The following is a 25177-nucleotide window of genomic DNA, read 5'->3' as shown; positions in this document are numbered from 1 at the left end:
TTTTTAAAGAATATTTTTAATTATTGTTTTAAACGTACATTTTTAAAGAATATTTTTTCAATGACCACTTTTTGGTCCTAACTTTAGTTTTCTTTCTAGATGACATGATATGTTGCGTATAATTAATAAAATATTATAAATAAAAATTGCTTATTCGCCTTTGTATATCATAAAGGAGTTTAATATGAAGGCGACCACTTATAAACATTTATTTTCCGCCATTAAATTACCCTACCTCGTCAATAACACCGCATGTTCTCAAGAGAAAAGGGTGATTCATTAACCAACCTTTATAACTTCTGTTGTGTTGGTGTTGTTGTGGACGAGACAAATGGTATCTGCCTTATCAATGAAACTAAACGGTATGTGCGCGACGAATGTGCATTCGTTTGACGAACGAACGAATGCAGTTGACATCATTATTTCCGTTGTAAACGAATACGAGAGAAAATGGTGGGAATGATTACTTCCAGAAAAACAACAAGGCTACTCTCAATGACAAGAGAGTAGAACACAAGACAATACCGGTTCTGTTTTTAATAGACTCTCGGAATCTCTCTCAGTCTCTAGTTTTATTTCCTCTCCCAATTGTTTGTTTACATTTGTTGCGTGTTTTTTTGCGTATTAAATAAGTATTGTTGGGTGGCTACTTGTTGACGATTGCTTTTGTTGTTGGTGTTGGTTGTGTGAGTTCTTTACTTTTGATTATGACGCCATCAATTTTGTTGTTGTGGAGAATTAATGTGTTTGGTACGTACAATCATCAAAACAGTGAATAAGCACACATTTACACATACAGTAAAATCCAAACAAAAAAACCAGCGAATTTTGTGTGTTTTTTTTTCATATTTTGGCTCCTCCACACAGAAGAAACACTTGAGAAACACAACAAACGAAAAGTTTCGATTTCGTTGGAATAGAACTTGTGTCAGTCAGTCTGAAATTAAACATACGCGTGTATAGACGAGCCAAATTGGAACTCTACCCGGCAAAAATAACTAATTCGAATAACTTTAAAACGGAATTTTTGTTCAAAGTAAGAGAAAAAACAATAAAAATTAATAAAAGTAAAAAAATTTATTAATAATATTTATTAAAAACTACATTAAAATAAAATTAAACATAAACATTTTGAATATAATATTTGTATTGGGAAAAATAATTATAATAAATTAAAAATTTGACGTGGGTGTGGTTAGTTTTTTTAGTAAAATATATTCATTTAAAAAAAAAAACAATAAATAAAAATGTGAAAAAAAGTAAAAAGTGAAACAAAATGCAAACCAAAGATTTGATCTAGAACCAATTTTTTTGCTCTCCAGTTTTTGTGTGTTTCATGGCCAAGGAAATTTTCCTTTGTCCTTCACAATTAAGTATTTTCACTGATCATCCATTCGTTCCTCTTCCATCCAAAAGTAATATTTTATGTTATTCTTTATTATGTGGGCCACCAAAAACGTTTTTTCATTGCCTTTTTTCGATGATCTCATTTTATAAATATACCTACATATTTCAATATGTGTGCATGTACGAAAAAAATCTGTACTTGTATACAGACATTTGTATGATTTTTTTCTGATTTTTTCCATTACTTAACATTGTAAATATTGAAAAAAAAAAATATTGGAAAATATTCAAAGTCTCAAATTTTGTTTGGCGCTCACTCATCGCACATTATGCGCATGACTAATATTCAAATAGATATGGGTGTTTGTTGTTGTTATTTTTTCGAGTACTTCATGTTTTTTTTTCTCGAGGATCCCCATAGACATGGTAAGTTCTTTGGAAACAAAAATATTTTAACAGAAGTGAATCATGTTTTTGAAGAAGATCTCAAGGTTTTTTTTTTAAATATTGAAGGGCAGTTTACAATATTTTATGGGCCCTTAAAATAAGCACAAGGTTATAATGAAAAATGCTTCAGGTGATAGAAACCCGAGTGTTGCAATGCTTTGCCCAGTACAAACAGATCGTCATCACTCTTCAAACAGACCGTCATCACTCTTTTAAAGGTGATAATACTCCTTTGTAATAATACTGGTCATATTTTTGAGTATTTACCCTTGTAAATCTTCTTTCCATGTGCTATATTTATGGTGCATATTTAGGCTCCATAGAATGTTCAGACACCACCATTAAACCTAATATACACCAGCACCTAAGTATGTATGCTATTTGACAGATGTTCAAACGAATTTGCAACTTAACTTACGTATTTTAATAAAATCTTCTTGGTGTAAAAATGGCATAGAAGGACTTCCATCGAAATTAAAAAAAAATCAAATTTTAAAGTGTGATAAAAATCCTTAGTAATGCTGATCCCAAGTATGTCATATTTTGTAAATCTTTTCCGGCGTGTAGGCATAGAATGTTCACACTCCAAAATAAACCCCAATTTATGTGACAATATTCAAATGAGTTTACAATTTAAATGGCGCGTTTTATTAAAATATTCTTGGTGTAATTTCGGTTTAAAAAGACTCCGATGAAATTAATACTATGTTTAAATTTATGAAATCCACTCGATTTCAACTGTCAATTCCATTACATATACGTAAAATGAAATCCAATGGATTTTAGATGAGTTTTCATTTGACATATGCGCAAAACAATTGACAGTTGAAATACACTCGATTTCGTAAATGTGATGAGATACAACTACATTTACATTAAAGAAGTTTGCTGTCAATCCCCTTGAATATCCGCCAAAAAATGACATATTTGACAAAGGTGCTGTGATAATCCGGAGACATGGATCGAAACGTTTACTATACTACTTTATTCGTAGCATTCTTCGTTGATGCATATGTCTAAATCCTCCTTCGCCAGAAGGTCCCACAAATTATCTGACACATCTCAGGCAATCTACAGTATATTTACATCTTAAGAATTGTAGCAAAATACGTTCCACCCTCGGCATGCTATTGGGAAATTCCCAATAAATTTATATTTGTCTCATCGCTAAATAGGATACCTTTTTATACCCTCAGCCTTTAGGCAAAGGAGGGCATATGGTAAATTTCAAATTTCCTTTACAATTACATAGAAAAAAAAATAAAAACTTTTTTGGCGAGCACATCCGCCATTTTTGGTACATGGGTTACGAAAAAAATCGTGGTTTCAAATCTGTTCGCGTTCACAAAATTGGATGCTGCACTCAAAAGTTATATGCGGTTTTACTCTCTCGTAAAGAAAAAATATTTAATAATTCCTATTGTGCTGTAATAAGAACATGTATATATGAATCGTTAGCAGCATTTTATATCTATCCGTAGATGCTAAAACATTTGCTAAATTTATTTTTATTTTCGCGGAAAATCAAAAAATATTGAAGAAATCTTGGAATAAATTTTATTTATTCTAAATCAGAGGCCAAAAAATCTCTAAAAAAATAATTTAAAAATACGTACAGAATCTAGACAACGCGTAGAAAAATGTGAGACCAAAATTATAAAGATCGCGCTTATAACTTGCATATTACAGCAACAACAAAGAACGGAAACTTATTGTTGGAAATTATTTCAAAAATATATTTTTGGTTAAATACGAAAAATTTGAAAAATAAATGTTGGTAGTTATTCCATTATTTCGCTAAATTTCCATCCAAATCCTGAAGTATTTTGCTTAAACTTCTACGAGAAAAGTAATTAGTCCTCGTGAAAGTATATTTGCTTTCTGTGATAAGCAATAGAAATAAGAAGTACAGAGTAATATTGAAATCACAATCAAAGAAAAAACACAAAAGTTAAAAAGCGTGTAATTCGCGAATCCGTTTAAATCAGTTGAGGTGCATGTGCTTTTCGGATACAGGGAGTCCATGTCTATCAATATGCATGGATTTTCCCATGTTTCATTCAGCGGCCAAAGTGTGCCATCAGTTGCATCTTACTATTCAAAAAACCTTCAAGTGGGCAAAAATTGCGAGATGTGCATATGATTATAAGGTGCATCCGATTTCAATGGCCGCCTATTAAAAATACGTCAATAAAAATGATTTTAGACAGATTCGTCAAGAACTGCGGATGTGCCACCACATTCTATTTTGGGATAAATAGGGATATTACTCCCGAATCTTTGTAATTTGTGACACCTCTTTTTGGCAAATATTATAATCGCGTATAAAGGATTACATTTATGTAAAAATAATCAATGAAAATCGCGGTTCAATCCGCGGAATTGTCAAAATATATTTTTGCAGAATTTCCTACTTTCAAGGTATATATATCCGGCGTTTTAGTGGGTGGATTCGAACGCGAAAGGTCTTATTAGATCCGGCACGTAAAAACACTAAAATCACGCGGGGTTCAGGGGTACCTGTACGACAGTTGTACATTTTAAAGCCAAAAAATTGTTTTTTTCAGAAAATTTACGCACCAAATTTTGGCCTTTGGGCTCCTATTACTAGGAAGCTGTAGGGAGCACACTCATGAGATATACATCGAACGACGTGGAATCGCGATTTCTACAATCCTGTAATAAGTTTGAAAATATTATCCAGTTGCACCATATAATTATAAGAAAAATTCGAAAAACACTGAAATCAAAACTTCAAAATTTCAGCATCGATTTTAGTGGGATGTAGTGTATATATCGAAAAGTCATGCACTAGAACCATGTTTACCAATGGGTATTCTTTAGTTCTTTCTTTGAGCACAGGTTTGAATTTTGCGTGGTTTGGCCAGAAATCAAGAAAGAAGACAAAAAAACTTGATTACTTCAACACATTTTTCCCATTTTTTTATATTACCACCAACGCAGCTTCCACGAAAATTAATTGTTATGGTCCGTATTATGAGATCTTGGCTAAAACACTTCAATTAATATAAATGTATCCATATTATATAAAATATATCAACAGTTCGCGACTTATTAAATGGTGAACCTCAACTTCAACGATTGTAAAACTTTTTTGAATATTACCATATACACTTTGATACGACGAAAATGTACCTCATCGAAATAATGGTTTTAGACCCCAAGTATGTTTGGACGAAATGTGTTTCAGACAATTTGGAGTCGATCTAGCAATGTCCGTCCGTCCGTCTGTCTGTCTGTCCTGCTGGCTGGAGCGCACGATAACTCTCGAACGGATGAACCGATTCGGTTCAAATTTTGGCTTTCGTAATATTTTGTCCAAACTTAGTTTGAGTTCGAAGATGAGCTACATCGGTCCACTCCTTCCGGTACCTCCCCCACAAAAGTTCGAAAATGTTCGGAAAGTTTGTGCGCACGATTACTCTTGAAGGGAGTGACCGATTTGGTCCATACTTTATATAGCGTAAACTTTCTACCAGAGTAATATGAGGATCCAATATGGTCTCAATAGGTCCACTCCGTCGGGTACCTGCCACACAAAATTTCGGATAAATTCACTTTAAGACCTGCAATCGAATCACTTTGATTTTTGTTGAAGTAACTTTCATTCGCTGCCTCATTTACGATGGTAAAATTTGTTTCAAGGGCAAGTCCATACTTCTTGAGCAAACAGCTCGAAGGTTGTAAAAACCCCCTATGGCACCGTATGTAGTGGCTGGAGATGCACTCCATAATGGTCAATGTCCATCCATTCTTTTAAGTATCTCCACCGCAAAACTTTTGATCTTTAGTCCTAATCAACATTTTTGTCGGTTGAAACGCCCAACATTTTTAAAACCCCCTAAATACATACGTTTTTTGGGAAAAATTGTTTCAATATACACAGGCTGAGGGTATATCTCTGTCGGCAAAGCTGACTGATATTTTTTTACTTGTTTCATTTGATTCAAAAACCATTTATATGAAATGTTATGGCGATCGTCATTTCCCATGTATTTGTACTAATGTTCAAAGACATACTCGTAATTCGCACCCCTTACCACAGCGCACAGTGTCACGACCGTGGCCAAAAATGGTCAAAATCAAGTACTTCGGAATACAAATTTATTGATGAGAATTGATAATAAACATTTCAATTTTACGGAATTATGATATTGTAGTTTTTTGTCCATGTGAAGGTTTAAATCCGATAATTGTTGGAAATATTCATTTTTGTCCTTATTTCACTAAAATTAATAACTTTTATTATGCTCCAATAATTTTATATTTAAAGTAATTTATCGTTCTAAAATAAATTTTTACAGTAGCTTTCGATGCAATAAATATGGATTTAATTTTGTTTAGAAGTGAATAGTGATCATAAGGTGTCTACACCTACCCAAGTCTGTGGTACTTAGTACACCGATTTTGTGAACCAAATTTTAAAATTAGTGGAGTGTGAAAAAATATTGTATAAAAGTGTATATTGATATTATTTGCTGTTTGAGTTGTGAAATGTGCGTACTTTAAATATAAAAAGGTTCCAGCTGCAGAGGTTTGCAGACGAACATGTTATTTCTCTTTTTAAGGGACCACCTCACTCAAGGGTTACCCCCTTTTTTAAGAGAGCGTTCTACGGTGTTGGCTATAGCTCGAAAACAAATGGACCGATCATCATATATTTCTGTGAGCTTATTAAGTACGTAATAATCTTGCTTTTGAAAGAGAGACTTTTAAAAATAACAATTTAAAAAAAAATGGTGAACAGCGAAAGTCAAAATTCGATTTTTTTACAAAAAATGGCCCGTTTTTGACCATTAATTGGTCAAGAAACGTTTTTAAAGGAAAATTCTTATATTTAAAGAAAAGAAAAGAGTTTTATGTATTCAATAAGTTCACAAAAAATATGAAGACTGAAGACCAAATTTCAGTCATTTGGGGTGGATATTGAGGGCACAACCTTCAAAATACCGAAAATGGGGAGGTATGGTTCTATGGGGTCTACATGAAGACGAGGACCTATACCGACAGATTTCAGGAGGAAAGCTATAAACCCCCAAAAGAAGACTAAATACCAATTTTCAGCCATTTCGGTATGAGAAGGAGGCTGAAACCTTCAATATAGCGAAAATCGGGAGTTACCGTTCTATGGGGGCTATATGAAGGCGTGGACCTATACCGACAAATTACAAAGTGAAAGTTTTACACCCCAACGAAGACTAAATACCAAATTTCAGCAATTTCGGTGTAATAATGAGGTTAAAAGCTTTTTTTGCAGAACATGTCGAAGCTGAAAAATGTCATCTTGTGGTACATTTATTGCGGTTCTTGAAATAAAGGACGAAAAGGACATGGAAGGAATCAAGTTAGAAGGTCGAAATGTTCTACGAAAAATATCCACATTAGATTTGACTGCAGACAAGCCATATCAAAAATAAGCCAAAACAACAGCGATCAAAGATATAACTCTAATTTATGATGGGTTATAGGGTCTCCAGTGAAAAATTCAACACGCCATATCTCAAAAGTTCGACTCACGGCGGATCTGCCTTTTGGGGTTCTGTATATACTTATCAAGGGCTTTCACCTTCAAAAGGAATTTTTCACCCCCCAAAATTTCGGTTCACAGTGTTATTTATTAATCATTCATAGTTATATTTAGATACGTTTACTTTAAGTTTAGATCATCATCATCTTAATGATCATTAAAACAAATATTTACATGTTTTCTCATTCATAAAATACCAAATTACATGGTGTTTTTTTTTTAAATTCTACGATCAATTATTACGCCAATCTGAACACATAAAAATGTACAAAGCAATGATCATAAGAAGCGTTTGTGGAATAATTTATGAACACATTGAAACTTCTTCTGCTTACATCACCTCCATATGATGTCATAGATTTTACACAATCCGTGATTCTTGAATTCAATTCAACACAAAATACATACATATGTACATAGTTTTGAATTTGAATATTATTTTTTGTGAAAAATCTTCTTTGATATCCAAGCTCACAGTGAGTTTGTTTGTTGTGTTAATGAAATTCCAATGTCTTTAGAGGGTACGCCGTGATGGTGTCGTATCAATTTTACTCTACGATAACATAAATTTCAATTTAGGCAATTTCCTGTGACGTATTTTTGAGTTTTTAAACTTAAAAACAGATTTGTTCATATACATACATATGTTTATGCAAATTTGTAAATTATGGTTAATTTTTCTTTTCAAAATAGTCGGGCTTAATACTATAGTCGTTGTTTTAATATTTTAAAACAACGACTATGGGATTAAGCCCGACTATTTTGAAAAGTAAAATAGAAGTTGTCATCCCAAATAAAAAACACCAATCCTCCTAATTTATGGTTAATTCTAAAATAATAATTTAAATTAAAAAAAGTATTAAATTAAAAAGTTAAATTTGAAAATATTGTCCATATTATTGTCATTATATCCAATGTCATAAAACTCAGTTTTTAATTTTTCTGGGGAGCAATCAAAAGTAACATGTTTCCAATAAACATCTGCATTCATATTATTCAAAGATAAGAAAAGAAGCGGAAGAAGTCAATAGCCCACCACCGTTCATCATTCACTTTCTTCCCACTCAAATAATGCGTCACCCATCTATTTTTATTGAATTGCAATGAACAAATTTCGTCTTATCTTATCACCATTGGCATATTCATCAAAGTTAACAAAAATTGTCAATAAAAAATTTGGTAGAATTTAAAAATAATAGATGAGAATAGAGATGTGGTGATCGAATACTTACCTCCAAATAAAATCATAATTACCATATTAATATGCATAATGTATATTTGGCAATTAGTATTATTTAAAGCATTTGTCCATAAACATTGAAGAACAACTTTTTTTTTGGCGAGCGTTTTTTTTCTGCAAACAAAAACAAAACACTGACGATGAAGTATTTGGACGCTGCATTCCAATTGTTGCTCAAAACAAATTCGGTGTTTGAATGTTAATTTGCGTTTCCCTCTTTAGTTAGCTCTTGTTGAAGTGGGATCTACATAAAAAAGGCGGATATTATTTGTATAAATATTATTACTTATTTAATAAAATATAGCTGACATAAAAACACATGAATTTGATTGTTGGTTTGTGTTTAGCCGGAGGATAAAACATCTTACTACGTACTTACTTAGCTGGCCCATTACAGAACATTTGTTCCATAGGCCGAACTAAGAAAAGATCTCCATTTCTCTCTTTTTGTTGCTTCGCACTCTGGAATACCGCGACTTTTCTTCTCTTCAACCACTTGTTTGCGCCATCTATTCCTTGGCCTGCCAATTCTGCGAGCACCGCCAAGCGGTCCGTATTTATACGCCTTTTTAGCGGGTTCATCTTCGCTCATTCTTATAATATGGCCTAGCCAACGCTGCATATCGATGCGTTGAACTATATTGGTGTCTTTGTATACAGCTCGTGGTTCATGCGACGTCGATATTCACCGTCAACGCAGATTGGTCCGTAAAGCTCAAACACACCAAGCACTGCCATGTTAGGGATACACAGTGAATTGCAGTAATCGGTTTTTCGATTATTTGGTTTTCGTGAAAAACTTAAAACTCGATTTTCGGTTAGTCGATTATTTGAGAGTGTTCTAAAAGTCGACTTTCGATTAATCATTTACCGCCGAAAACCGATTATAATCGAATATAATCGACCATTTTCGTTGATGCGACCCGTGATGGTTATATGTATAAAAAAAGTACCGTCAATTATGCGGGTTTAGCACACCCAGTAGTCAACTACGATTAATAGCCGACTACGAATAATAATAGACTACGACTAATCGTTGACGATTATTCGGTTTTCGCACAGTCAATATTCGACTACGACTTTTGGAAATTTTACGGTTAATAATCGATTAATCGATTAACCGAAATCGATTTTACGTATCCCTATGCCATGTCTGCTTGCGCAAGTACCCAGGGTAGTATCAGTGTTTTGTAGAGCGTTATTTTTGTTTATCGAGATGTGGCTTTGTTTTTAAACTACTTACTTAAACCAAAGTAGCATCTGTTGGTCAATACAATACTTCTTTTTATTTCACAACCGATGTTGTTTGTTGTGTTTATGGCAGTGCCGAGGTAGGAGAAGTCTTTAACTACCTCAAAGTTATAGGTACCAACTTCCCCAGTTGGTCCGCGCTCTATGGACGCTTTGGGCGTCGACACCATCAACTTGGTCTTCTCACCATTTACCGCCAGACCCACTTTAGCAGATTCTCCTTCGACCTTCCTAAATGTATCAGTTACTTCTTTTACTGATCGTCCCATGATGTCTATATCATCAGCATAAGCAAGTAACATGGGGCTATTGGTGTAGATTGTGCCACTTCTTTTGACGTTTGCCTCTCGTATAACCTTTTCCAGCGGTATGTTTAAGAGATCACACGAAAGGCTGTCTCCTTGTCTGAAACCTCTTTTGGTACAAAACTCTTCGGAGAGGTTCTTTCCTATTTTAACTGAGGACCTTGTGTCAGTTAAAGTCATTTTACAAAGCCGGATGAGCTTTGCGGGGATACGAAATTCAGACATGGCTTGGAATACCTTCGAACGCAGCGGGCTGTCGAAGGCTGCTTTATAATCGACAAAATGGTGGTAGGTGTCGATCTGCATCTCTTGGGTCTTCTCCAGGATTTTCCGCAGGGTAAATATCTGGTCAATGGTGGACTTGCCAGGTCTAAAGCCGCATTGGTATGGTCCAATTATCTCGTTGACCATAGGCTTTAGTCGTTCGCACAATATCCCTGACACGATCTTGTAGGCAATAGGGAGAAGACTTATGCCCCTATAGTTAGAGCATACAGTCTTATCTCCCTTCTTGTGGACGGGACACAGGATGCTCAGGTTCCAATCGTCGGGTACGCGTTCTTCCTGCCAGATGGTGCTAACTAGCCGATGCATACACCTTATCAGCGCGTCGCCTCCGGTTTTAAACAGCTCGGCTAGTAAGCCATCGGCCCCTGCTGCTTTATTATTCTTCAGCCGATTTATTGTTGTCTTTACCTCATCTTGGCTGGGCGGTATAAATTCAATACCATCTTCTGGGATTGGATCTGTGGTATCTTCGTCGTCTTCGCTGCTATTGGATACCAACAGTTTTGAAAAATGTTCTTTCCATATCCTGAGCACACTATCTGTATCAGCTATCAAATAACCTTGCTGGTATCTACAGGAGAATGTGCCTGTACCAAAGCCATCAGTTTGATGCTTGACTCTTTGGTAGAATTTTAGGACTTCATTCTGGTTCCTGTACATCTAGATTTTTTCACACTCCCGCTTTTAAATCTCTCTCTTTTTCCTGCAGAAAACACGTTTCTCCTATCTCCGTTTCTCTCTCGTGTGCTACGCGTTGCTACGGATTGTAAAGTAGCCCTATATGCCGCATTTTTCTCTTCGGTAGCAGCACGACACTCCTGACCATGGTATGATTCCTTGGTGGAGGTCTCTGGTATCCAAGTATGGATTTTGCGACTATATGCATGGAGTGGGCAATACTTTGCCATTGCGCTGATATGTTATCGGGATGAGGAGTGCTTTGATTAAGTAATTGGGCTAGTTGAGTGGAATATGTTGTGGCTATCTGTTGTGATTGCAGCTTACCGATGTCTAACTTCCGTGTTGAGTCTGTTCGTACTTTGTTTGCTACGTTTAACCGGGTGCATACCTTTGCTGCAACAAGGTAGTGGTTCGAATCAATGTTTGCTCCTCGGAACGAACGCACATCCAACACGCTCGATGAATGTCTTCTATCAATCACAACGTGATCAATTTAATTTCTTGTTTTCTGATCTGGAGACAGTCAGGTGCCCTTATGGATGTCGAGATGTTGAAATGTGGTGCTGCTAACTACCATGTTTTTTGCCGCTGCGAAGTCTATCAGCCTCATACCATTGTCAGATGTTTCACTGTGGACACTGAATCTTTCCGACTGTTGGGCCAAAGATATTTTCCTTTCCAATTTTGGCATTAAAATCGCCAAGAATAATTTTAATGTCATGGGCAGGGCAACGGTCATATGTTTCTTCTTAGCGCTCATAAAATATATATTTGGTCAAGACAAGGCAAGGACGTCTTCAGTGGGAGCATGAGCGCAAATAAAGATTATGTTGAAGAATTTTGCTTTTATTCGAATTGAAGCAAGTCTTTCATTCACTGGAGTGAAGCTGGATACAAGATGTTTTAGTCTCCGACTAACTACGAATCCACAACCAAACTCATGCTTTACGTCATGGCAGCTATAATACAGTGCGTCACCTTTAGGTGTTGTTGTAACGCCTTTCCCATTCCATCGTATTTCCTGTATGGCAGTAATGTCGGCCTTGTACTTTTCAAGTACATCTGCAAATGCGTAAACTGCATCTTCTCTATAAAGAGTGCGAACATTCCAGGTGCAGATTCGATTAAAACGTTAGCGGGGATCGTCAACTTTTGAGAGTTTTGTTTTTCTTTTCTTTTGTTTTTTTCATAGTAGGCTGATTTTTCTAGGGGAGGGTTACTAACCCTGCGCCCAAACCCAAGCTTTTAACGTTCTTATGGGTGAACGCGCGGCACATTTTAGCTCACTAACTTTAACGGGTGTTAAAGGCAGCAACCCCAGGTGACACCACGGGGAGTTCAGTGTCCACTTGAGATGAAAGAGGGACCAAGATAAATCCTGGACTTTGCCATGTTAAAGCCGGCCAGGACCGTTTCTTGGTATCTATCATCCCCTACGTCACCCATAGCTGACATAAAACACATGAATTTTATTGTTGGTTTGTGTTTAGCCGGAGGATAAAACATCTTATATCCAATATATTTCGGATAAAGGCTAAATTCTTCCAAAGCAGTCGTAAACGCCGTTTGCATTGACGCCTTTTGACGGGTTAAACTTCTTTATGCTCCGTACACAATGGAGATAAGAAAGAAAGAACCATTAGGCCGCATGGCCATGACATAAAAGCTTTGTTCCCGTATTTTTTAATAGTAATACTCGTAAAAGAGAGAAAGTCGAAGGTCACACTAGAGTGGTTTTCATTGAAACTTTTAGGTATTTATAGATCGAGTTCCCCACTACAGCAACTTTATGCTATCCATCTACTGTGAAACTCGACCTAGGAACCCTTGTTTTCATGAAATTGTTTCAATGAAACACTCTAGTGTGACCAAGGACAAAGAGAGAAACATTTTTGTCACACAAAAGTTTTTTCAAAAAGTTCGGGAACGCAAAAATGGAAAAAACTTCAAAAAAGCTGGAACAAATATCAAAGTCGGCGTATCAGCCAATCAGACGCCAGCATCCATGTTACTATTTTTTACAGGCTCAAATTTGTCGAGTAAAAAGTTTTTAAAGAGAGCGTCATTCATTCAGCGCCATTTTTGTTTAAAGAGAAGTGAACATTTTACAACTTTTTTGTGTACGGGAATGGGTTTTCGGGTAAAATGTGTAAAAGTCGTAAAAATTTTAAAAACTTTTTAGTTCTGGAACACTAGCGTGAATTTCATAAAGAAATTTCATGAAATTAGGTGTTCTTAAATCGAATTCCCCACTACAGCAATTTTATGATTTTATTCTACCATGTAGGTCGATCTAGAGACGCATAATTTCATGCAATTTTTTCAATGAAATCACTCTAGTGTGGATCGGAACAAAAATTGATTTTAATGTCGATATCGGAAATGGGAATATTTTTGTCTCAACTATCTCTACGTTTAGCCTTCACAGTGAAGCATCATGTCAATAACTCAATTGTTAATCTGAATGAGTGAAGAATATCGTCAAAATAGGTACCTTGCAAGTCAATTATTAACAACGTCCTACCCAAAATACTGGTTTCCATTCGTATGCAGCATGACTACCTGTTTGATTCTTAAATAAAAAAATTAGTAATATATTTTTTTTGTTTGTCAAAACGCAACAACTGACCTCCATGCAAGGCCAACAGCAAACGCCAACAAGTATCAGATGCATTACAATGTAGAAGCAGCTATTCGCTACACGAGACATTCATTAAAATATTAAATGTACATACCTATTTTTAATTTTTTTAACAACACACATTAAACATGTTTAGAAATTTAAAACAATTTCTTTTAATTTGCAAAAAAAAATTATTTGAAATACAAAAATTTGATGGAAAACATTCGTTTCGAAATGTTGTTATTCTCTGTTTTACTTTGCTCTAATTTTCGCTGACTCTCTCTGGTGAGCTTTTTCTTCTAACGAAATAGAAAAAAATAGAACTAGAAAAAAATAGAAAGAAAATCAAAATTTAAGCATTTTACTAAAATTAACTTTTTTGAAAAGAGCAAATATTGACATTTCCATTAAAACAATTTTCCGCGAGAAGGCAAAAAACACAGACAAATACATATGTACATACACATACATATAATTGGAGCACATTCTCATCATCAATTTGTCTTCGTTTTTCAAACTGACGTCATTTATGTTTTCATTGAGTTCGCTGGTGGCAAAAGAATACACACTTGCTGCTGAGTTCCATAGACTCTCCTCTAGTTGTTTTTCAATACTTTTTTCATTTCATTTATTTGTGTTTTTTTTCATTCGTAAAGTGTTGACTTATTTACGACACTTCTGAGTATTAACATCATTCGATATAATTAATATAATTATTTTTGTTATTGTTGTTGTTTTTTTTTCTCAAAAGTTAATGTTTACATTTTATTTATGCTCAAGGAGGTCATCTTATAAACATATACGAATATGGGTATTTAAAAATGAACACGTTAATTTTAAATAATTTTCGTGAATTGGAATTTACTAAAAACTACAAGATGTTCTATTTAAAGTTTAAATACAAAATTCTACAGGGTTTTTTGGGAAATTTTGAATAATTTTATACCGTTATAATCAAAACTCAATAGGTCTGTCTGGTTACTTTCCCAGCAAGAATTGTCCAGCAAGAATTTTTTCAGAGAGTAAGGAGTTTTTATTCTCTTTTGCTAGAAAATTTTAAAAAATAAACAGACACCTTCCCAGCAGAAACCAGCAAGCAATCAGCTGACTTTCATAAACAGAACAATTTATCCGCCAATGAAGGAACCAATGGAAGCAAAAATGTTGTATTTCATTAAAAATAAAAAAGAAAATGACTCAAAAAAGGAATTTTTACACTTTGCAACTTTGTTCTCCAAAAAACAACACAATTAGGCTTGCTATTTCCACAATAAATTTGTTTTTAAGCATAAATCACGAATAATTAAAAACAGCTGATTGATTGTTTTCAGGAAGATGAAGAGTTACAAGTGCTTGCTGGAAGAAATTTGAGAAATCGCGGTTAAAATTCACATTTTTAGGTGTTTTTTTAGGTTTTCGCGATTTTGCTTGGAAACCGCAAGTCCAATCGAAATGGAGCTAAAGAAAATGTTGCAGCTGTGAAAATTCTCTACAGGATTGACGTTTATGATTTGTTCTCAGGCTGTACCATTTTTGAGATAAAGAAGCTCAGTTTACATTTTTAGGTTTTTTGTTAGGGTTTCGCGATTTTGCTTGAATACGGCAAGTCTTATCGGCATGGGACCTGAGAAAATCTTAAAGCTGTGAAAATTCTCTACAAGACTGGCTTATGTAATTTTTCCTAGGTTATACTATTTTTTTAGATATATAAGTTTAAGTTGGGAAATTGCAGTAATGACATTGTTTTATAAGGAGACGATACAGAATTGAACTGAATTTGAATTGTAACAATTTCAACTTCTATATCTCAAAAGTTGTAAAACCTACGAAGATATCGTTAAGGTCAATCTTGTAGAGAATTTTGATAGCTACAACATTTCCTTTATTCCCATTTTGATACGACTTGCGGTTTCCAAGCAAAATCACAAAAACCTAAACAAACCCTAAAAATGTCAACTTGAATCGCGATTTATTTAAAAAGCGCTCCGGCAATTTTTTTAGTTTTGTGGTATTTCTCATCTATGAACATTGTAGTTTCAGAATCCGCAAAAACTTCCCAGGTGTAAGCACCTTCCATTTAAATTTGATTCAAGAGCACCGTGTATACGAAGGAGTGCGTCGACACAGTCCATCTATGAACTCGATTTAAGTTTGGAAAATATATTACGATGTTCATACGCTATCGCCTACCAATGTTGTTAGCTATGGAAGTATGACTTCTAAACTGCACTCAAGCGAAATATTTTTTACTTAAAGAGCCCTTTCAAGAGGAGGATCCACAATAGTTAAGTTTTGGACATATGTCCTCAATTTATGGCACCCATATTGACAAGTGGTTTCTCAGAGGGCTGAAAAGAACAGATCGAATACCTTCGATATCGCCATCGATACCAATCTGTTCGAAGGCATGCAGACGTGTTTGAGATTACAACTATATATGTGGACACCAGTTGATTGTGGAATCCGAAAAGGGAAGGCAAAGGTAAAAAAGGATCGGCGGTGATATCTCCGGAACTGATTAACCTCTATACTACTGAATTTTCACACCCTCCAGACTGCATAGAGATCGTATTGTATAGCGATGATTGTTCGATCTTGTCGTCCGGTCCTATCGCGTGATGGTTAGGTTAGGTTTGGGGATGTGCAGCCACTAACTTGTGACTGCGTCACTCGGAGACCTTTCGGTCCACTGTGATCATCCAGTAAAAAAGAGGAAAATGCTGTAAAGAAAAGAGGAGGTGGGAGAGAGGGAAGAAATAAAAAGAGGATGTTATTAAAAAGTAAAGGACAAATAAATTAAAAGAATGTTTAAGAGCGGAGGAATAGTTTTAGAGAAGGAAAAAAGGTTTTATTTTGATGGTAGGCAGAATAATAGAAACATCATTTACGTGTTCAGGTTGCGCTGTCCCAGGCACTTCAGATTTTTGATGATGTTGTAGATCACAGCAGGTTCCACAGTTGAGTAGAAAGTTAGACACGGTGGAAAGTGAACACCTACTAACCTATGTCGTCTACGAGCCAGGGCTGGACATCGACACAGGATGTGCTCGATCGTCTCCAACTCCTCCTCATTCTCACAGAGTATGCAGTAGTCAGTTAGTCAGTAACATCCTCATCCCATTTGATGGTAAAGGCCCCGATATAGCAGTGTCCAGTGATGACTCCCCTCGTTACTCTAACTTCAGCTTTACTCAGGTTCAACAGAGAGTTCGTTCTTTTGACTGACAGAGACGGCCATATGGATCTTGCCACAATGCACCAAGGTTCATTATGCCACAATTCACTAGAAGAAGTGACAAATGGGTGGTTTGATGGAGTCATTACCCAGATAGTCGCGGTGTCCTGGTACCCAGCATAGCCGGGTTCCCAAGGCTGATCTACACTTAAGGACGACATCGGATTTGATGTTGCAGGAATTGATGGCTTTAAGAGCCGCTTGACTATCCACAAAGATAGTCACCGGTTCAAAGATTACTGCATCCAAACTTTTTACCAATTCCGCTGCCTTCGAAATCGCGAAGATTTCAGCCTGGAAGACACTACAGTTGCTGTCTAGCCTGTGGGTGTACTCAAGAGATAACCTTTCACAGTAGACGCCAGTCCCGGTACCTTCCTTCATCTTGGAACCGTCTGTATAAAAAGCCAGACCGTCCAGAGGGGGGTTACGGCGGTTCCAGTCGTCTCTACTAGGTATAACGACGTCTATATCAAATCTCAGGACTACACTTAAGGACGACATCGGATTTGATGTTGCAGGAATTGATGGCTTTAAGAGCCGCTTTACTATCTACAAAGATAGTCACCGGTTCAAAGATTACTGCATCCAAACTTTTTACCAATTCCGCTGCCTTCGAAAGATTTCAGCCTGGAAGACACTACAGTTGCTGTCTAGCCTGTAGGTGTACTCAAGAGATAACCTTTCACAGTAGACGCCAGCCCCGGTACCTTCCTTCATCTTGGAACCGTCTGTATAAAAAGCCAGACCGTCCAGAGGAGGTTACAGCGGTTCAAGTCGTCTCTACTAGGTATAACGACGTCTATATCAAATCTCAGAACTGGTGATATATAGTCGCTCAGTTTTCCGCGTTGGTTTACATTTATACCTGATTCGTTCAGGATACATCCATGCCTACGGGCATAACCGCGCCAGATATCCTGTTCATGCAGCCGTAGGTCACTGCGAGTTGCCTGACACTTAATGCTGAGACTCGGTGGTTTAAAGTTCAGCATTGCGTTCAGAGCAGCCTGTGGTGTGCTCCTGGTGGCTCCAGTTATGAGAATCGCGGTAGCTCTTTCACCTTGTCAAGCCTACTGGAATATAGTTGGCTTAGTTCAGTTCGATGGTGTCCTGATTCCGACAACTAACTACCCCAAGATATTGGGTGTAACATTCGATAGAATACTGAAGTCGTGTGCGCAAACCACTGCTCTTATGAGCTCCTCCTATTGTAGACGGACCACTTATGAGCTCCTCTTATTGTAATCGGACCACCTATGAGCTCCTCCTATTGTAGACGGACCACTAATGAGCTCATCATATTCTAGTCGAATCTCTTTCATGCTCTTCCTACTCTAGTCTTTTTATTCTAGTCTGACCTCTTAACAGCTCTTAATATTCAATTCGGCCCTCTTAACAGCTCCTCCTATGAGCTCATTCTACTCTAGTCGGATCTTACAATCTCTTCGTACTCTAGTCGTAACCCTAACGATCTCCTCCTATTCTAGTCGAAACTCTAACAAGCTCATCATATTCTAGTCGAACCTATCTCGAGCTCCTCCTATTCAATTCGGATCTCTAAACACCGCCTCCTATTCTAGTCAGAACTCTTATGAGCTCCTCCTAGTATTCTTGTATTCTAGTCGAAACTCTAACGAGCTCCTCCTATTCTCGTCGAACCTCTTACGGGCTCCTCCCATTCTAGTCGAGCCTCTTGGCGCTCTTCATATTCTAGTCGAACCTCTTATGAACTCTTCCTGTTCCAGTCGGACTTTTTATAAGTTTTTTCCTATGCTAGTCAGATCCTCCTATATAGCAGGATCTCTTATGAGCTCATCCTATTCTAGTCGGAACCCTTATGTGTGTTCCTCCTATTCTAGTCAGACTTCTTATGAGTTCCTCATATTCTAGTCGGACCCATATGAGCTCTTCCGGTTTTATTCGGACCTTGTATGTGCTCCATATATACTAGTCGGACCTCTAATGAGCGTCTACTATCCTAGTCGGACCTCTCATGAACTTCTGCTACTCTAGTCGGAACTCTTATGTGCTCCTTATATTCTAGTCGGACCTCTTACAGCCTCCTCATATTCTAGTCGAACCTCTTACGAGCTCCTACTATTCTAGACGAACCCCCTTCGAGCTCCTCCGACTCTAGTCGGACCACGTAACAACTCCTCCTTTTCTAGTCAGACCTCCTATGAGCTCCTCCTAGTATTCTCTTATTCTAGAAACTCTAATAAGCTCCTCCTATTCTAGTCGAACCTCTTACGAGCTCCTCCTATTCTAGTCGAACCTCTTACGAGCTCCTCCTCTTACGAGCTCCTCCTATTCTAGTCGAACCTCTTACGAGCTCCTCCTCTTACGAGCTCCTCCTATTCTAGTCGAACCTCTTGCGAGCTCCTCCTATTCTAGTCGAACCTCTTACGAGCTCCTCCTATTCTAGTCGAACCTCTTACGAGCTCGTCCTATTCTAGTCTAACCCCTTACGAGCTCCTCCAATTCTAGTCTAACCTCTTACGAGCTCCTCCTATTCTAGTCGAACCTCTTACGAGCTCCTCCTATTCTAGTCTAACCTCTTACGAGCTCCTCCTATTCTAGTCGAACCTCTTACGAGCTCCTCCTATTCTAGTCGAACCTCTTAATAGCTCCTCCTATTCTAGTCGAACCTCTTAATAGCTCCTCCTATTCTAGTCGAACCTCTTACGAGCTCCTCCTATTCTAGTCTAACCTCTTATGAGCTCCTCCTATTCTAGTCGAACATCTTACGAGCTCCTCCTATTCTAGCCGAACCTCTTACGAGCTCCTCCTATTCTAGTCGAACCTCTTGCGAGCTCCTCCTATTCTAGTCGAACCTCTTACGAGCTCTTCATATTCTAGTCGAACCTCTCACGAGCTCCTACTATTCTAGACGAACCTCTTACGAGCTCCTCCCATTCTAGTCGAACCTCTTACGAGATCCTCCTATTCTAGTCGAACCTCTTACGAGCTCCTCCCATTCTAGTCGAACCTCTTGCGAGATCCTCCTATTCTAGTCGAACCTCTTACGAGCTCCTCCTATTCTAGTCGAACCTCTTACGAGCTCCTCCTATTCTAGACGAACCTCCTCTTACGAGCTCCTCCTATTCTAGTCAAACCTTTTACCAGCTCCTCCTATTCTAGTCGAACCTCTTACGCGCTCCTCTTTTTCTAGTCGAACCTCTTGCGAGCTCCTCCTATTCTAGTCGAACCTCTTACGAGCTCTTCCTATTCTAGTCTGACCTCTTAAGAGATCCTCCTATTCTAGTCGAACCTCTTACGAGCTCCTCCCATTCTAGTCGAACCTCTTACGAGCTCCTCCTATTCTTGTCGAACCTCTTACGAGCTCCACCTATTCTAGTCGAACCTCTTACGAGCTCCACCTATTCTAGACGAACCTCCTCTTACAAGCTCCACCTATTCTAGACGAACCTCCTCTTACGAGCTCCTCCTATTCTAGTCAAACCTCTTACCAGCTCCTCCTATTCTAGTCGAACCTCTTACGCGCTCCTCTTATTCTAGTCGAACCTCTTGCGAGCTCCTCCTATTCTAGTCGAACCTCTTACGAGCTCCTCCTATTCTAGTCGAACCTCTTAATAGCTCCTCCTATTCTAGTCGAACCTCTTACGAGCTCCTCCTATTCTAGTCTAACCTCTTATGAGCTCCTCCTATTCTAGTCGAACCTCTTACGAGCTTCTCCTATTCTAGTCGAACCTCCTACGAGCTCCTCCTATTCTAGTCTGACCTCTTAAGAGCTCCTCCTATTCTAGTCGAACCTCTTACGCGCTCCTCTTATTCTAGTCGAACCTCTTGCGAGCTCCTCCTATTCTAGTCGAACCTCTTGCGAGCTCCTCCTATTCTAGTCGAACCTCTTACGAGCTCCTCCCATTCTAGTCGAACCTCTTACGAGCTCCTCCTATTCTAGTCGAACCTCTTACGAGCTCCACCTATTCTAGTCGAACCTCTTACGAGCTCCACCTATTCTAGTCGAACCTCTTACGAGCTCCACCTATTCTAGACGAACCTCCTCTTACGAGCTCCTCCTATTCTAGTCAAACCTCTTACGAGCTCCTCCTATTCTAGTCGAACCTCTTACGAGCTCCTCCTATTCTAGTCTAACCTCTTACCAGCTCCTCCTATTCTAGTCGAACCTCTTACGAGCTCCTCCTATTCTAGTCGAACCTCTCACGAGCTCCTCCTACTCTAGTCGGACCTCGTAACAGCTCCTCCTATTCTAGTCGAACCTCTTACGAGCTCCTCCTATTCTAGTCGAACCTCTTACGAGCTCCTCCTATTCTAGTCGAACATCTTACGAGTTGCTCCTATTCTAGTCGAACCTCTTACGAGCTCCTCCTATTCTAGTCGAACCTCTTACAAGCTCCTCCTATTCTAGTCGAACCTCTTACGAGCTCCTCCTATTCTAGTCGAACATCTTACGAGCTCCTCCTATTCTAGTCGAACCTCTAACGAGCTCCTCCTATTCTAGTCGAAACTCTAACGAGCTCCTCCTATTCTAGTCGAATCTCTTACGAGCTCCTCCTATTCTAACCGAACCTCTTACGAGCTCCTCCTATTCTAGTCTAACCTCTTACGAGCTCCTCCTATTCTAGTCTAACCTCTTACGAGCACCTCCTATTCTAGTCGAACCTCTTACGAGCTGCTCCTATTCTAGTCTAACCTCTTAAGAGCTCCTCCTATTCTAGTCGAACCTCTTACGAGTTCCTCCTATTCTAGTCTAATCTCTTAAGAGCTCCTCCTTACGAGCTCCTCCTATTCTACTCGAACCTCTTAAGAGCTCCTCCTATTCTAGTCTAACCTCTTAAGAGCTCCTTCTATTCTAGTCGAATCTCTTACGAGCTCCTCCTATTCTAGTCTAACCTCTTACGAGCTCCTCCTATTCTAGTCTAACCTCAAAAGAGCTCATCCTATTCTAGTCGAACCTCTTACGAGCTCCTCCTATTCTAGTCGAACCTCTTACGAGCTTCTCCTATTCTGGTCGGACTTCTTTTCAGCTCCTCATATTCTAGTCGGACCTTCTTGTTGAACCTCGTATTAGCTAATTCTATTTTAGTTGGAGTTCGTATGAGATCCTCCTATTCTAGTCAGACCTCGTATGAGCTCCTCATATTCTAGTCGGACTTCTTATGAGCTCTTCATATTCTAGTCAGACCTTTTGTGAACTCCTCCTATTCTTAGAGAACCTCTTATTAGCTTCTTCTTTTCTAGTCGAACCTCTAATGAGCTCCTTCTATTTTATTGGATCTCGTATAAACTCCTCATATTCTAGTAGGACTTATTATGAGCTTGTCATTTTCTATTCGGACGATTTTTGAGCTCCTCATATTCTAGTCGAACCACTAATGAGCTACTCCTACTCGAGTTGGAATTCTTTTGAGCTCCTCTTTTTGTATTCGGACCTCTTATGAGTTCCGCCTATTTTAGTCGAACCTTATATGAGCTCCTCCTATTTTAATCGAATCTCATATGAACTCCTCCTATTATAGTAGGACCTCTTATGAGCTCATCCTATTCTAGCCGGGCCTCTTCTGAGCTCATCTTCCAGACCTCGTTCGTTCTATTCGGACTTCTTATGAACTCCTCATATTCTAGACGAACCTTTTGTGCTCTCCTCCTATTCTAGTAGAACCTCCTATTAACTTCTTTTCTAGTTGAACCTCTAATGAGCTCCTTCAATTTTATTGGACTTCGTATGAGATCTTCCTATTTTAGTCGGACCTCGTATGAGCTCCTGCTCTTATGAGTTCCTTCTATTCTAGTAGAAAATCTTATGAGCTCCTCCTATTGTAGTCGGACGTCTTTTGAGCTCCTCCTATTGTAGTCAGACCTCTTATAAGTATGGTCTGACCTCTTCTTACATTAGTCGGACTATTCATGAGCTTATGCTTCTGTAATGAAGGGAACTTTCCTAGTAGTCGCACTTTTTGTGAACCTCCCTCATACGTACTTATCAGAGTTTTTTTTACTAGTCGCATTTCTTTCATTCCTGTAATAAGCTTCTCTCCCAAAAGTGTTTAGACTATCATACTAGTAGCACCTCTTATGACCTCCAATCTGGGTTTAGGGTATATTTTTGACGGCAAAACTTTAAGCACCTAAAGGCCAGAACAGTATCAATCATCGCTTCCTTTGCTTGCTGCCCCAAATGTTAAATTATGCTCTGGCATTCCTTTATAATTTGACATTTGGGAAGCAAGCAAAGCAAGCGACGTTTGATTCTGCTCTGGCCTTAAACGTTTGGGTAAAGTTTTGTGTCGTTTTAGCCGTTTTTACACTGTTGGGCATGATGCCGAAAAATTCAAATTCATGTGAAATATATGCCGGCAAAGAGATCAACGCTGGACTTTGGTGTCGGCGTCGCCCTGTTGTTGTTGTTGTTTTTTTTTCTCCACGCCCAACACAAAACTTTACTCAAACGTTGGATGTGTTTTCAGCTTAAGTCCGGATTGCAAAGGAAGATCATAACAAAGCGAACAAAATTTTCACGTTTTGGACACTTTGACATTTTGTATTGAATTTTTAGATTTAAATTTTGAATTAATAATTATTTTTCTTATTTTCTTTTTCAGCACTCTCCCATCCAAACTCCGCCCACCTATTTGGTCGTTTTTATTGATTTAACTCTAGTCTTCCTACACAACAAATCCGCAACAAAATGTCTCACTCCGTGACCATTACCCGTACCACCACCAGTACTACCAACACTTCCTACATTGTCTTGAACACCGGCTACTTGAAGAGCTTCAGTGGTCTTCTCAAATTGGCTGAATTGGTAAGAATGACTACCCTACTTTTTCTACTTCTTGTTTCAAAATAATCATTGCAATCAATTGTTTGTCTATTTGTAGCTTATTGGTGCTGCCATGGTTGGCATTTTTGCCTACTATCAACAGAACGGAAGCTGTTTCTATGGTATCGATGGCATTGTATTCTCCTTCTTAATGGCAACGACATTTATGATAGGAACATTCTGTTTGCTGCTGTCCTGTCTGACGTCCCTCAGTACCGGAGGCATTATATCGAAAACAATTTATGTAAGTTTTTTTTGAGATATTGATATTGAGATAAATTGTCAAGAGTAGACATTTGGAGATTACGACCCACAATTAGATTAAAATTAAAAAAAATACGGAAAATTGGAAATAGAACAGAAATTGTCAAGATCATATTTGTCCTAAGCTGTAATCAAACCTTTTCCAAACGTCGTTTCTGTGTTATTGAGAGAAGGAGAGATAGAGAGAAAGGCAAATGAGATGAACAATTTCATTGCTCTCTCTCTCTTTTAAACTCTGTTTTTAATTTATTTTATTATTATTTTCTTGTTTTTTTTTTTGGAGATTTACATTTATTGTTAATTCTTCTTTATTCCAGGAATTAATCTATCACAGTGTGGCTGCCATTCTTCTGCTCTGCTGTTCCCTGCAACTTGTCATCACCTTGGGCAACCGCAGAGGCAATTCCCAACGTGATGCTTACTTTGCTGCCGGTATTATGGGTTTGGTGAATGCTGTGTTGTACTTCATTAGCGCCTTCTTGGCCCACCGATCTTATCGTGGCATTTAAATCCATAACGACGATTATATAACCAATTAGTCACTCCCCCCAACAAAATAACAACAATATCCAAAGCCACAGATTTGTTTGAATAATATTTTGGTTTCCTATAAATAAATACCCCCACTTCGAGGTATTTGTCATGTTTCTTTGGTAACCGAGTAAACCGCAACTTAAAATAAGTCCAAAGAAATTTGAAATCATCGTTTTGAAATTATAAAAATATTAGAATATAATTACACGTATATACATGCACGCAAACTTACATACTATTCTGTATGTGTTATATATGTATGAATCAAAGAATCTAAATGTATTTATAAATATAAATTTTTTATATAATTTATGTTATTTTTTTTTTTTTAAATATTGTCTGTTTTAAGAAATGAAACTGCAACTTAATTGTTTTATAAGAATAACAACAACAATTGCAACAATTTTAAGTATTTGTATTTTTGTAGTGAATAAAGAATTTTTGTTTAAAAATAATAATAAAAAGGGGTCAATTTTACAACACCCTTATTTACACCGTGGTGCAATGGTATGCACGCCCGCCTTGCACGCAGAAGGTCGGGGGTTCGATTCCCCGGACAGGCAACATCAAACATTTTTCAACGGTGGCAAAATACCCCTCAATAAT

At 37.7% G+C, this 25177-nt stretch overlaps 1 protein-coding gene across 2 annotated transcripts; it reads left to right on the top strand.

Annotated features, from left to right (window-relative positions):
- Positions 1-624: 624 nt before the first annotated feature.
- LOC141397268 (uncharacterized) lies at positions 625-25035 on the top strand. 2 transcript variants are annotated; one of them, XM_073973372.1, is made up of 4 exons: positions 625-750; positions 23553-23755; positions 23832-24017; positions 24355-25035. In XM_073973372.1, the coding sequence occupies exons 2-4, from the start codon at positions 23639-23641 to the stop codon at positions 24544-24546; spliced, it is 495 nt and encodes a 164-aa protein (XP_073829473.1). In that variant the 5' UTR covers positions 625-750; positions 23553-23638; the 3' UTR covers positions 24547-25035. The 2 variants fall into 2 exon arrangements, with proteins under 2 accessions (XP_073829473.1, XP_073829472.1); XM_073973371.1 differs by having other exon boundaries at positions 725-1036.
- Positions 25036-25177: the final 142 nt, after the last annotated feature.

Source organism: Musca autumnalis, unplaced genomic scaffold, assembly GCF_047663935.1.
Source record: "Musca autumnalis isolate F117 unplaced genomic scaffold, ASM4766393v1 scaffold_3, whole genome shotgun sequence".
Classification (NCBI taxonomy): Eukaryota; Metazoa; Arthropoda; class Insecta; order Diptera; family Muscidae; genus Musca; species Musca autumnalis.
Note: the sequence above shows the minus strand (reverse complement) of the source record. Positions and strands in the feature narration are given on the sequence as shown.